The 15,059-nt window shown below is 44.6% G+C and overlaps 1 protein-coding gene across 1 annotated transcript; it reads left to right on the top strand.

Annotated features, from left to right (window-relative positions):
- Nucleotides 1-538: 538 nt before the first annotated feature.
- On the top strand, nucleotides 539-3,688 carry LOC124232662 (spermatogenesis-associated protein 31D1-like). The gene has a single exon (XM_046649604.1). The coding sequence runs from the start codon at nucleotides 539-541 to the stop codon at nucleotides 3,686-3,688; it is 3,150 nt and encodes a 1,049-aa protein (XP_046505560.1).
- The last annotated feature ends 11,371 nt before the right edge of the window (nucleotides 3,689-15,059 follow it).

The raw sequence follows: 15,059 nt of genomic DNA, 5'->3' as shown, positions 1-15,059 counted from the left end.
TAACGCCTTACCAAATTTGTCCCAGATAATGAATCCCAATGATTCACTGGCTTGTCATCACGCACCACCAAGCCTGTCTGTCTCACCACCGACAGACCACCCTTTAACTGTGACTCAATCTAAATCGGTTTCCATCTTATTGAAGTCTGTTCCAGAGAACTCACTTCCAGATAGCCCTTGTAGGTTGTCCACTTATGTCCCAACAATCAGAGGCACTGACCATTCAAGCCTGTCAATTTCAGAATTATCCTGCTGGCAAGCTTGTGCCAAAGACTTGTTCTTAGCACCTTCCACCTTGGCACCACGTGATTTTAATCGAGAGTTTCTTGCCCTCCATTCTTCAGAGTCCTCTCTGGAGAGACACCCTACAGCTAACCTTATAGAGCCTGGTAACCTCTCGTTTCTCAGCCCTCATGTCCTGGCACTCCTGGAGAGACAAGTCCGAAAGAGGAGTGATTTCCTGATGTGGAAGGAAAAGGAGAAGGGTTCTTTTCCAAAAAAACTTAGGCCAGGCTACCAACTAAATCCTTCGGGGAAAATGTTAGAGTCAAATGCTGATGAGTGTGACTCAGCATTCTCCCTTCCTTTCTGGAGCAGTGCAGGCAAACCAAAGGAGCTGCACATGCATGAGCAGCCCCCATATCCTAAAATCTTGGAGGACCATTTACAGGAAAAATGTCTGCAGCTCTTCTGGGGTCTCCCATCTCTGCACAGCGAGTCCTTGCCCTCTGCTCTCCGTGACTCAAGTGACTGCACCACAATCTCCCTTTTCAATACCATCCCAAATGCCTCCACGGGCCAAGAATCCCCAGGACCTCTCCATCGCCCACCTCCATCCTTGCCTGAGATCCAGCCCCAGCCCTTGCCTCAAACCCTGCCCCAATCCCAGCCCCTACCTCTCACTCAGGTCAAGTCCCAGGCCCACCTTAAATCCCCACTCCCAATCCTACCATCTGGTCCTCTACCCCAGATAAGGATCTGTGGAGTGTGTTACCATAGACCCCAGGATGAATCAGAGTCTCTCACCTCATCTGAAATTCAACAGCTGGAATGGAAAGTGTTGCAGAAGCAACAGGAAAGTTTGTGGGGTTCCCCCTCTGTAGTCCAAAGATCTCAGGAAGAATTTTGTTCTTCAGCTCCCAACTTCCCTTACCATCAGGCCTCCCAGGCCCATGCCTCCATCTCCATCCTTCCCGTAGCGTTTCCCCTCAGTGATGAGCTGACGAAGAAACTGGAACATCACCTTCGAAAGAGGCTCATCCAACACCGGTGGGGCCTGCCCCGCAGGATCTGTGAGTGTCTGTCACTGATGATGCCTCCAAGAGATTTCTCAGAGATAGCTAAGTCAGAGAGCAATCGTGGACTCTCACGGATCTCGGTGAACAAAGATCTAAATGTTGGATTGAGCCAATCCAAAAGCTTCCATGAGAGGGGTTCAGAACTGCTTCAGGTAGAGAAGGAGATGGGGAAGGATCAGGGGCATAGCCCAGAGAACAGCCCAAAAGCTCATCTGCTGAGTGACCCAGAGAGCTCTTCAGATAAGGATCCGGCATATGACTCTGAGAAAGGCCTAAATAGTCACGTGGCAAGTCTGTCAGGGAAAAATTCAAGGGCCTTGGAGGAAAGTCTAGATCAGAAACAACTTGAAAATGTCCTGAAAGCACATTTGAGCAAGAAGTTTGAGGAAATCAGTGAGGCTCGGCTCCCTGGGACTGTGCGCAGTTCATGGCATGCTAGCAAGCAGACATTGCTGCTTTCTGACAAATCCCGCACCCAAATAACACAGAGGAGTTTGCCACCTTCAGTGGGTGGGGACTCCTCCCTGAATACCTTCCAGGAGCTTTGCTTCATTGATTCCAGTGCACAACAGATGATGGAAACCCATATTAAAAGCTTTCGTATGACGATGGAGTGGGGCCTTCCCTGCAGGGTCCTTGAATCCATACAGGCGTTGAAATTGGAAGATGCTGCATCCCAGTCCTTGCCCTATTTCTACTGTCCCCCCTCAAATAACCCAACTTTGGAAGTGGACTCCAAATCCGAGGGCTTCGAGCCCCATAGAGGAAGCTCTAAATCTGTTCTTCAAGAAAAAGCGGAAACAACAAATTCAGCCCTGGTCCTGGATCGTCTTTGCCCTGCTACTTCACCTATGGGCAGGCAAGGACAAGGGGTGCCGAGACAATCACCCTCTGGTATCAACCAAGAGATTGCAGAGGTTGTTCAGAGGAGGAAGGGTGCCAGGCAGACTCATCTGCCTGTCACATGTGGCATCACAGGCAAAGCGAGTCAGAAATTTACTCAGCTAGGCAACAGATGCCCCCCAGAGCTGCCTGCAAGGCAAGCTGGTGCCAAACATGAGACAAAGGATGAGAGAATGAGTTCCAGTGATAGAAGAGAAGGGCGACAGGACAAAAAGATGAAGTCGGAACCCTTTTCCGTGCACAACACGGCCAGGGACATATTCAGGGCCAAGGAGCTCAACGCTCTGCAGTCAAAAACTGGTAAAGTGTCGACAACCAGTAAGCCAGGAAGCTCCCAAATGATACGTGAGAATCACAGTAAAATAGAAATTACTGGGACCATTGAAAGCCCTGCACCAAAAAGACAAGTTCCCCAAGACCCGAAGTCATCGGATCTTAAGGAACATCTGTTTGGGGAATTAAAGTCGAAACTAGAGAAGAGGAATCAGAGCCAGGTCCAAGGCCAACACACTGACAGGTCCCCTGCCTCAGAGAGCTTGACTTACAAGGCCTCACCGACTCATGCCCAAGGTGTTTCCAGTGGGGACATGGGAGCTTCCCAGGTGCTGCATGTCCATCTGGAGGACAGTGGGATCAGCAGGCAGCAGCGGCAGGAGCCTTGGGTCCCTAAGAAAGACCTAAAGAGGTCCGAGGATAAGAAATTCCCACCAGCTACAATGAGAGTGAGCCCTCCGGGCCCCAACAAAGAAGAGCTTGGTGGAGGGGATGCAGGGTTGGGGACATCCCAACCTACAAGAAAGAGTTTCCCTACTCAGATCACAGCATCAGAGGAGACACTTGGGAGCAAGTCTTCCCAGACCTCATCACAGAAGGCACAGCCTCCTCCTGAAAGTCTGTTCAGCAAAAAGATGAACCACATTTTTCAATGGCTTCGTCCTGGGACAAAAGGCAAAAAGCAAGAACATCCCCAGGAAAAGGGCAGCCCCATATCATCTGCACAGAGCAGAGGCCTGGTTAAAGGGAGAGCTGCCGTTACTGGGACCACCACGGCTCAGAAGACCAGGACGGTCCCTGGGAAGTTCCCAGTGGAGAAACCGGGGCAGCGGTGTGCAGCAGAGGTCACCCGCCCTCAAGAGCCCCTTCCTTCCCTGAGGAAGTTTGTGAAAACTGAGCAGAAGGCAGAAGAGCAGGCCCAGGCAGAGCCCGTCCAGGGGCATCCTTCCAACTACATGGCTCCCTCCTGTAAAGTGCCAAAGGCCAAGTCCTGCCACCAAGAAGTTGTCTTTGCTGGCCAGAATTATCCTACGTGTTCTAGATGGATCAGAGACCAGAACAGACACCCTCAGAAAGTCGTGGCGCTTAAAGATCAGCTATTGGATCAGAAGCGTCCCTTATCTGTGCCCCGCAGGGAGCATGTGCCCCATCCAAGCCCCACCTGCAGGCGTCAAGCCGGCCCAGGGGCCTCCAGCTGTTCTCACCACTGCTAAAGGCACTGTGTTTAGGGATCCGTCTCTATGTCAACAGAAAACGCTTTTCCAGCGTTTCGAGAGCGGAACATTTCCCACCGCAAAATAATTCCTTCTTGTGAAGAATACTAATTCTCCCCAATAAATGATTCTCTAACAATAATGATGTCTTTTCTGTGTCCTGTGTTGGGGGCACGGGTTTCAGGTAACTCAGGGCTTGTGCTTAGGGAAAAGGAGGAGTGAGTTCAGCTCTTACTGATTGCTTCCTCTGGCTTCTAAAAGGTCACCAGTGCTCTGGAGCTCTTGTTGACAAAGAGATATCACGTGCCCCCAAAAGCCCATTTCCTCCCTGATGAAGTTTGAGGAGGTGGGCTCTGCCTCCTGCCTCTTCGCTTAGCCTTAACGAAAGTGTAGAGCAGCCCACGCCTTCCGCTCACTGAATGTTTTACATCCTTCAGAGAGTAGGGAAGACAGGTGTTCTCTATCCGAAGAGGGTCAAGAATAGGTATGCAATTCATAAAACAACAATGAAGAAAAAACAGTGGCTTCATCATGATTTAGAGGTCAGTGACCAGAGGACCCCACAGGTGGGTGAACCCTGAATGGGATTTGGGGGGTGGGGGAGGGTATTGCTGCAGTGGATCCTGGGCTGGTGGGGGAGGGGCTAGGAACAGCACAGACACTCCTTAAGAATCTGTCATGTGAGTCATATTAATGTGTTAGGGAAGAATACTTTAAACTTTACATTGAGGTTTCCCTACTGGAAAGGCACCTGGGGGAAGCGGTTCCCCTCTGTAGGTATTTCTTCAGACTGCCAAATGATATTTTGTTGCAGAGCAAAAGCATCACTCAGCTGTCAGTAGTAACAATGTTGACCAGGTAGCCACCTACCTCCCAGGATAAAATAAAGCTGAGAGTAAGGAAAAGATGACTTGGAGTAAGCGAGGAGGGAAGAAAAAATGAAGAGGGGAAAGGAGGACCTTGCTGGTAGAACAAAGCTTTATGCCTCATCATCCATATGGTGACCCTGTCCTGTTCCCCCCGCCCCCTCCTCAATCTGATCCAGGCATCACCACCTTGAGGCTGATCCAGGCACTGCACAGCACACTGATGCCTTATTCCAAAAAGGCACTGGGCTGTTCTTTGAATACTAAACAATATCTGCAGGGAGGTCATCAGGCATGGCATCCCCCTCTTTGGGGAAGGTGATCTTGCTGCCTTCCTTCCATCTATGCTTAATAGGAATATACAAGATCTTGCCCTTAGTGTGCACAGTTCACCTATCAGGATGGAAGTGCCGCCTCTGATATTCACGGCCTTGGTGGAGCCATGGTTGGTCTCCCCCAGAACACCTGCAGCTCATGAACCAGAGGTGAGTCCCAGACTATGCACCAGGTTACAGATATATGGGGGTCTCACCATGGACTGCACACATACCCACCCTTACAATAGGGGTTTGGAGGAAAGGCAACTCCACTTCGACAGACTGGGACTCAAAAATTGGCTGAGTGTCAACTGGGGCAAAATTCAAAAAGCGTTATGATGGTGAGCGTTAAATACATTAAGTTGTAGACGTCTAAGTAAAATAAAGATGGTTACAAGGGTGGAAAAATAAAATACCAATTTTGTTTTCTAAAAACAACATGATTTTAAAAATGGAAGGGAGGAGAAAAAGGGAAAAATAGAATAAAATGATTGTTCTGTAAGAAGAGGGGGTCAAGATATAGGTGACAAACGAAATAAGACTCCGAGTAAGGGAAAGGAATTTGAGGACATCAGAAAAGATACAAGTATAATGGTAACTATTGTAACAAAACCGCACACGCACGCGCACACACACACACACACTACACAAATGGGGTGAGTATCCCAGAGGGCACTGGAGGTGGTTTTCCCAGAAAGACTTGTGAACGCTAGGTGTTAAAACAAAAACCAAAAACAAAACCGGTGTCCACTACAGCCTCTCTCACTCCACACATGTATCTTCTTGTCCAGAGTTATGCCATTGACCCTACAATGTCTGAAACTTGAGGTCAAAGAAAGAATGCAGATTCTGTGGAGGTCCTGGGAGGGGGAGGGGGCCCAGGGCAGGAGACTTGAAGAGGTGAGGAGGCCATGGAGGGCTCTACCATCGATGTGGATAGACCAGCCAAAGCCCAGCCTCTCAGTTTCTACATCCTCTCATCTTAGGGTCCTTTCCTTCCATTCCAGTGTAGTTACTGCCACACTCCAGAGCTTATCACCAGGAACACTTCAGCCATCCAGATTATTGCAGTCGGGCATTCCACCCTTTGGCCTCGTCTCTCATTCTTCTGATTCATATGCCCCTTGTTAACTTTTCAACTCCAGGCCCTTCATTTTTCCACTTACTCCTTGTCTGTCGGTCAAGCTCTTGTTTACATTTCCTCCCTCTCCGGGGTAGACTCGATGGTCTGTCAGGTAACCAACACTTAAAAAGCTCCGCTACTAACGGGCCCCATCCATTCCCTTTTAATCCTTCCTGTCTGGCAAAATCCCATCTCTCTGCCTTTCCCAGAAATGCCTTCCTATAACTAATTGATCACTGTTGGATTAAATCTCACAATGGAGTCTACCGATGCCACAGTAAATTCAGCCCCAGCACTAGCTGGAAATCACTCACTCATTCCACAGAGAATTATCCCATGCTTACTAACATGAGAACAAAACAAATGGAGCTTAGGTCACTGTTTCCTTACTCCATTCTCTCTCCAGGGACACTCACATTTATTTCAAATCTCCTCCACTTTCCTCAAAGTTAGGCTGTCTCCATTTGCTCAGTAGATGTGCTGGACCACTGATCACAGAGGAACTAGAAGTCAGGAGACAGGAACTTCCCGTCAATAAAGCTTCACAAAAACCTTTTCCCGTTCCTCCTTTCCTTCTTTCCTGTTCTATGAAAAGAGGTTTCCTTCCTAACCTCAATGATTACACTTCCTGAAATGTCCTTATTGAGAGAGCTGAACCCTCGTCTTGACGGACTGAGCCCCCTTGCCAGGAATCCTCTCATCCCCTCCCTCTCTTTAGGAGGCACCCAGCTTCTTTCATTATTTTAAGCTTTCTATTACAGAAATGTTTAAACATGCACGAGAGCAGTGGAACTTCCCAGGTACCCCTTACCCCACTTTCACAGTTGTCATCTGGCACGTGTGATACGGCCTGTCTCCTACACTACGGTTAAGGGGCAAAAGCCCATGGGAACATCCTGCCATCCGTCTCTCAGGTGTATGCTTTGTGCCCATGTCACAGCTCTCACGTTTCTTTGACATTTACTACCTGTGGAGCTCACTGACCCAAAACAGATGGACAGAGCCATGGGGAGGAAACGCACCGAGCTTTAGATGCTCTGGCCATCAGTTCTGCTCGGCCCTGTAGTCAAGCCTGAGAAGTCACTGAGTTAACTCCTCCCTCCACCCCACGCAGAAAGGAATCTTCCTAAGCAAATGCAGTGCACGGTGTTGCAGTCCCTCAGTCACACAGTGACTGCAGCACGTAGAGAGCACAGAAGGAGAAAACTGTACATGTGATAAGGACTTCACATCACCATGCAAGTGTTTTCAAAGATTTAGAAGAAAGTTTCTTTCCTGTAATACATTTAAAACGAGCTACTGTATGATGAGTTAAACACAGGAGATCAAACACTTTTTTATCTCCTCTCCTTCCCCAAAAGTAAAATATTACATGAAAAGATGCTCCACATCATTAGTCACCAGGGAAATGCAGATCAAAACCACTGTGAGATAGCACTTCACACGCAGGATGGCTAGAATCAAAAAGTGAGATAATAGCAAGTGTTAGAAGGCCGAGAAACTGAAACCCTTCTATGCTGCTGGTCGGTATGAAAAATGGTGCAGCTGCTTTGGAAAAGAGTCTGGCAGTTCCTCAAAAGTTAAACACAGAATTACCACATTGCCTAGAAATTCCACTTGTAGCTATACACTCAAGAGAAATGAAAACATATGTCCACACAAGAACTTGTACACAAATGTCCACAGCAGTATTATTCATAACGGTCAAAAGACGGAAACAACCTAAACGTCCATCAACTGACGAATGGGTAAAGAAATTACGGTATATCCACACAATGTAATATTTTTTGGCAATAAAAAGTACTGATACGTGCTACAATATGCACAAACCCTGACAACATTACGCAGAAGTGAAAGAGGCCAGTCACAAATAACCTCATATGATTCCATTCATACAAAATGTCCAGAACAGGGCAATCTCGAGCGAGAGGAATTAGACTAGTGGTTGCTTAGGGCTGGGGGGATGAGAGCACAGGGGCATGACAGCTAAAGGTTATGAAGTTTCTTTTTTTTTTTTTTTTTTTTTGGGGTGAGAAAAATATATTTTCTTTATTGTAGTGATGGTTTCATGGGTATATTCATATGTCAAAACTAATCAAATTGTATAGTTTAAACATATGTAATTTATTGTACTTTAATTATACTTCAGCAATGTAAAAAAACCAAGCATTTTCAATCACATTCTTTTCCTTAACAATATTACTAATATTTTAATATTTCAATTTTCTTTAATATCATTTAACAAGAATATTTTGTGAGGGGAAAAATGATGATATTTCTATGATAAATAAAACATTTTAAAACAGTCTTTAGGGGCAAGCGCCATGGCCGAGTGGTTAAGCTCACACGCTCCGCTTTGGCAGCCCAGGGCTTCACCGGTTCAGATCCTGGGTGCCGACATGGCACCACTCATCAGGCCACGCTGAGGCAGCATCCCCCATAGGACAATCAGAAGGACCCACAACTAGAACATACACCTATGTACTGGGGGGCTTTGGAGACTTAAGAAGAAGAAAAAGATGATGATTGGCAATAGATGTTAGCTCAGGTGCCAATCTTTTAAAAAAAAAAGTCTTGGGGCTAGCCCCGTGGCTGAGTGGCTAAGTTCGCGCACTCCACTGCAGGCAGCCCAGTGTTTATGAAGTTTCTTTTTGAAGTCATGAAAATGCTTTAAAATTGACTATGGGGATGGTTACCCATCTGTGAATATACTAAAAATCATGGAATTATACACTTTAAATGGGTAAGTTGTATAGTATGTGCACTATATTTCAATAAAGCTGCTAAAACAAGTAAAGGATTTAAAAAGAATAAGGCCCTTGAGGATGACAAGAAGGGGAGAAGATATGACAAAAGATGTCAACACAATTTTTGAAGACGGAAATCCAGTGCAGGAGTGGTAGCTGACTAGCAGAGCAGAGGAAGTGCCGGCAAACCAACTCACACCACAAAACCCCAGAAGACGGACGACCCAGTGGCACCAGATAAGGAAGAAATTAAGGGTTTCATGCTGTACACATGTTGAATATTTTGTTCTTTCCTTTGGTTTTTGTTTTATATTATGTATAATTCTTTAAAAAAAAATTGGGGGGGGGATGCTCTTTTCCAGTATTTTGTGAAACCCTGTTGAAATGTTAGCACACTTTAAATGCGCAAAGAGGATCCAGGGTTTCTTGCCTGGGACAGAACCTGCGACAACTGTTTTAAAGTCACCATTGCACACTTCTGGGGTCTGGGTACGCTAGCGATGGCAGCTGCGGGAATCAAAGCCAGAAATCTCAAAGGTTAGGCAAAATTTGGGACAACAGCCAACGGTCCATTTTTAAAATGTATTTATTTAAAGATAAACTTGTAGAAAAGTTGCATGGATGGTAAACAACCATATACCCTTTATCCAGGTGTACCCATTAGTATTTTGACCCATTTTCGATATCTCTCCACTTTGTCTCTGTCTCCGCTCCCTCCCTCCCCTTTCTCTCTATATCAGCACACACACACACACACACACACACACATGAATGTCCATGAATGTGCCATGTCCGCGCCCAGGATCCAAACCAGCGAAACGCTGGGCCACCAAAGCGGAGTGTGCAAACTTAACCACTCGACCATGGGGCCGGCCCCACCTGAAACTATTGTTGGTGGAGCTTATCTTGCTCAGACTTTAAAGGATGATTTTACAATCATGAGTCCTGGGGACCTTAGGGGCAGTCAGGACCAGACATCCTATAAAAAAAACAATGCCAGAGAAGCAAAGATACATAGAGGGATTTGTCTGAACAGAGACCTCCTGCAGTCGAGGGAGGGTACATGAGAGGGGTGGGCTTGAAGTGCACCTTCCTTTTGGGTAGAGACGATGGTGAAGCTGTGGATGAGGGAGAAGACGGAGAGAAAGGAGCTGTCATTACTGGTAAACCCTCTCACATGGGAGGGAAAGGATTGGGTGTCTGCGGCCAAGATAGATTCATCAGACTCAGCGAGGGAATGCAGGCAAAGGGAGGACATGACACGGCTTCATTCCAGCAGTTTAGCACTAAACAATGAAGCTGTGAAAGTTATAACTATTAAATGACTAGCTAGCGTGGGGGGAGATGAAATAAATATATATACACCATCAACAAAAATGACATTATTGTTTAAAAAGGTACAGAGATGTCAATGGGAATTTTGGGGAAAAGATAGAAAGTAGATGGGGAAAAAATCATAAAACCTTTCATGGAAGAAGTAACCATAGGTGTGACTCAAAAAAAATCTAAAGGTACTGTCAAATATGATTACAACTGTGCTCACTAGAAGTTATGCTAAAGAGAAGCCTAGTCCCTAAATCAAGATGAGTTTGACTCTGCAGGTCATGGTCCAGCACAACTGCTCTGCAAAATAATGGAAAAGTTTAAAATTTTGCTGGGAGGAGGGGATTTGGCAGAGAAAAAGAGGGAGCAGCAGGGTGAGACACCGTATGGGTGGAGGGGGCCAGATTTGAGAACCTTTAGAGGCTGAGTAGCCTAAGAGGGATTTGGGGAAAAGAAGAACTACCAAACATTTTCAAGTTGTTTGCCCTGGGTCCACGGATGTGCCACGCCCTTGTGGCCCTCTTTCTCATGCTTTCTGTTGGTTGATACAGGCTACTCTGTTCTCTCATGCTTTTTGGTGATAGTGGATTCTTTTGAGGAGATAACGGGAGGTGGGGCTGCTGCTGAGTGTATTTCTGGTTTCATACAGGTAAAAACACATTATGTATGAGGGGAAGTTTTAGTTGAAGGCCGAGTAGATCTTGGGGATGCAAATCCCTGGGCACAGGACCGACTTTCAAAGATGACGTGGGGTCCAAAAGGAGATCACCAAGCAATAAAAGGCTCTTAGGTAACAGCTGGGTAACAGAATAAATAGAAAATGTCACCAAGGTGAAATATATGCTATGGTGAACATGTGGAGTTGGAAGGTAAGTTGGAAGGATCTAAAGGGCCTCAGAGGGGTGGACTGATTTGCTGGCCTGGATGGTGGGGGAAGGGTTGTGGGTTCATCACTTCTGTGTTTTCCCCTCCCCGACCTTCAAGAACCTTTGGTGTCTATGCTAAAGCTCTGTGATGTGGGCCTGGAACTCTAGTCTAGAATGTGCACTCTTAACGCCCAGCTGCCTGAGGTGGCAGTGCACTTCTGGTGATGCAGATCACCCTCTTTGTCTGAGGAATGTTAATGCACCATGGCTGAGCTCCAGCTTGAGTTCCTAGGTATTCCCATCCCTGCCTTCCTGTGTGGGGTGGGGCTCCTTCTTCTGTCACTCTGCTACCTAAAGAGGAGTCCATGTTTCCCAATATTTCGGAAAGAGAGAGACATCAATCAGGTAAGTAAATCAGGTCCCTCAGAAATATCAAATCTTTCTTTTCAAATAGATGCATTCAATGCTATCAATTTCCCCCTAAGTACTGCTTTTGCTATACCTTATAAATTTTAATAAGTTCTATTTTAATTTTCATTTAGTTTAAAATACTTTGAGACTTCTTCCTTGACCAATGTGTTTAGTAGCGTGTTGTTTAATCTCCAAACATTTTAGGATTTCCAGCTATCCTTCTGTAATTGATTCCTAGTTTAATTCCATTATGGTCTGAAAACATACTTTGTACAATCTCTATTTATTTTTGTTAAAGTGTGTTTTGTGGCCAAGAACGTGGTCTATCTTGGTGAATGTTCCATGAGAGTTTGAGAAGAATGTGTATTATCGGATGAAGTACTCTACAAAATGTCAATTAGATCACGTTGACTGATGGTGCTGTTCAGGTCAACTGCATCTATACTGATTTTCTGCCTGCTGAATCTGTCCATTTCTGAGAGAGAGGGTGAAATCTCCAAACATAACAATGGATTCAACTATTTCTCTTTGCAGTTCTACCAGTTTTTGCCTCATATTTTGACACTATGTTGTTCGATGTATACATGTTGAGGACTGTGTGTCTTGTTGGAGCATGGACCCTTTATGGTTATGTAATACCCCTCTTTATCCCTGATAGTTTTCCTTGTTCTGAAGTCTGCTTTGTCTGAAATTAATATAGTTACTCCTGTTTTCTTTTGGTTAGTGTTAGCATGGTACATTTTTCTCTGTCTTTATTTGTAATCTATCTGTATCTTTATTTTTAAAGTGGGCATTTTGTATACAACATTTAATTGGGTCTTGTTTTTTTATCCACTGACAGTCTCTGTTTTTTAATTGGTGAATTTACACCATTTATGTTTAGTGATTTTTTAAAAATATGGTAGGACTCATATCTACAATGTGTATAACTGTTTACTATTCATTATATCTATTCTTTTTTCTTCTCTTTTTCTGCGTTTTCTGGTTTTAGACAAGCATTTTATATGATTCCATTTTCTCTCATCTCTTACTATATCAATTGTTCTTTAAAAAAATTTCAGTGGTTGCTGTAGAGTTTGTAATATACATTTATAACTAATGTAAGTCCTCTGTAACATTGTTTTCATTCCTTTCACTTCTCCATATACTATAATCACCCAATACATTGTCACTATTATTATTAGCTCAATTGAGAATAAGAAAAATAAAAGTTTCATTTTACCTTAATTTATTCCTTCTCTTCCTCTTTTTAATGAAGATCCAAGTTATCATTTTCCTTCTCCCTGAGGAACTTTTAAAAAATATTCATTGCAGAGCAGCTCTGCTGCTGATGAATTCCCTCAGTTTTTGTTTGTCTGAGAAAGGTTTTATTTCTCCTTCACTTTTGAATGATAATCTCACTAGATATAAAATTCTAGGTGGGTGGTGTTTTTTCTTCTTTCAACACTTTAAATATTTCACTCCACTCTCTTCTTGCTTGCGTGGTTTATGATGAGAATCCCACAATTCTCATCCTTGTTCCTCTAGATGTAGGGTGTTTATTTTCCTCTGGATTCTTTCAAGATTTATCTTTTGGTTTCCTACAGTTTGAAGACGATATGTCCAAGTATAGACTTTTTTAGTATTTATCTTGTTGGGTCTTTTCTGAGCTTCTACAATCTATGGTTAACCTGTCATTAATTTTGGAACATCCTTGGCCATTATTACTTCAAATATTTTTCTACTCTGTTCTTTCTCTTTTCTCCTTCTGGTATGCCAATTACACATGCTACATATTTTGAAACTGTCTCACAGTTCTTGGATAGTCTGGGCTTTAAAATTTTTTTTCTTTTTCTCTGTGCATTTCAGTTTGCAAAGTTTCTATTGACATATATTCAAACTCACATATTCCTTCCTTGGCCGTATGCAATCTACAGATGAGCCAATCACAGGCCTTCTCCATTTCTTGTAGTGTTTTTGGTTTCTAACATTCCCTTTTGATTCTTTCTTAGAATTTCCCTCTGTCTGTTGACATTCCTCATCTGTTCTTGTGTGCCATCTATTTTTTCCATCAGAGCCCTTAACATACTAATCATGGTTATTTTGGATTCTATGTGTGATAATTCCAAAACCTGTGTCAATGTGAATGTGGATCTGATGCTTGCTTTGTCTGTTTAGACTGTTTTTTCTTGCCTTTTAGCATGCCTTGTAATTTTTGGTTGAAAGCCAGACATGCTGTATTAGGAAATAGGAACTGAAATAAATAAACCTTTAGTGTGAAGTTTTATGCTCATCTGGCTAGGTGTTGGGCTGTGTTTAATATTTACCGTAGCTGTGCATGTCAGAGGCTTCAATTTCCTCTAGTGTCCTTGTTTTTGTGTTTCTTGTGTCTTTAGGTTCCCCTAAATCTCCTCCTTAAACAGAGCCTATGCCTTGCAACTCTTTCAGCTATGATCCCATCACTATACTGCAGCCCTGGGGACGCGGTGGGGAGGTGTTAAAGGAGGGGATATAATTAAATCTTTTAGTGGGCCTGTGTCCCTGGGTTGTGACCTTCACAAGTGTTTCTAAGCTTTTTTTTTCTTTTCTTTGAACTCTTTAGATGAGACAGGAAGGCTACAGGGGGCTGCAGTTGGGTAATTGCCCTTCACCCACGTGGGATAAGGCTTGGTAGTCTTTTCCCCTGCTGAGGAGTCTTCTACTACGGAGCACACTCAGGGGATATTTCAAAATCCTTTCAAAATGGTAACCTTTCTTCCCCACCCTCCCGTGCCAGAAACATCAGAGTTTCTTCATGGTTCTTCACTGTGAGAACTTAGTAGGGTTCCTGGAAGTAAAACTCACGAGTAGGTTGGGCCTCCCCTTAAATGGTCCTCCAGGAGTTTCTCACTTTCATGCTAGCCCACGTGCATCCTCAGCAGTTTGTCAGTGTCTTTTCCGTGTTTCTACCAGTTTATGGCTCTAGTGGCTTCTGCTCCAGGTAAGCTGATCTTAACTGTGATTCTCTGCATTCACCCTCTCTGAAGATTTTGGGTAGTAGTTTGCCCTGCAACCTCAATTCTCTGGTGACTTCAAGAAAAGCCATTGATTTTCAGTTTGCTCAGCTTTCGCTTCTCCTAAGGACCGTAGTAAAGACTCCCAAGCTCTTTAAGTGTTGGAGCTGGAACCAAAAGTCACTCCTCAAAGAATCATTCTTTATTTTCCTGTTCCCTTTCTCACATTTTTAAATGAGTTTGGCTGGGCCAGAGAGACACCTAAAATGGGAAGTCTGAGGAGAGGACAGACCATTGCTCTCTTAGGGGAAGAGAACAGGCAGAACTAGGGCTTCAGGGAGGACTAAGGATTCCATTTAAAGCTCACAGACTATCTGGGTGTGCTGGTAGGTTCCCAAATAAAATCCCAAACAGTGATTCTGTAGTCCTTGATTCAGTTATTTAGCGTTTCAGATCTGTGTAGGAGAACACCGTTCCCAGCACTTGATCATGAGTCATCTTGCCATGTCAGGTGCCACTTGCCAAGCCTTCCTTCGTGTTGGGCAGATCAGGAGAACAGAGCTGAGTCTCTGAGCAGATGCTGGAGCAAGAGCTCTGTCCCAGGATACAGGGGCCTATCTGAGGAAGCACAGATGTGACTGTGGGCCTCAGAGTCTATGCCCTCCTTGAGCAGAGGACTTCTGACTGAGAATATCAAGTGTGGACCTCATAGCCAAAAGTCCTCCTTCAAGGTTTTCAAAGCAGGA

Source organism: Equus quagga, unplaced genomic scaffold (assembly GCF_021613505.1).
Source record: "Equus quagga isolate Etosha38 unplaced genomic scaffold, UCLA_HA_Equagga_1.0 HiC_scaffold_9832_RagTag, whole genome shotgun sequence".
In the NCBI taxonomy this organism is placed as follows: Eukaryota; Metazoa; Chordata; class Mammalia; order Perissodactyla; family Equidae; genus Equus; species Equus quagga.
This window is presented reverse-complemented; position numbering and strand designations above follow the sequence as displayed.

Excerpts from the sequence above, each read along its gene's own strand:
- LOC124232662 (XM_046649604.1), top strand. The coding sequence starts at position 539 with ATGTTAGAGTCAAATGCTGATGAGTGTGACTCAGCATTCTCCCTTCCT.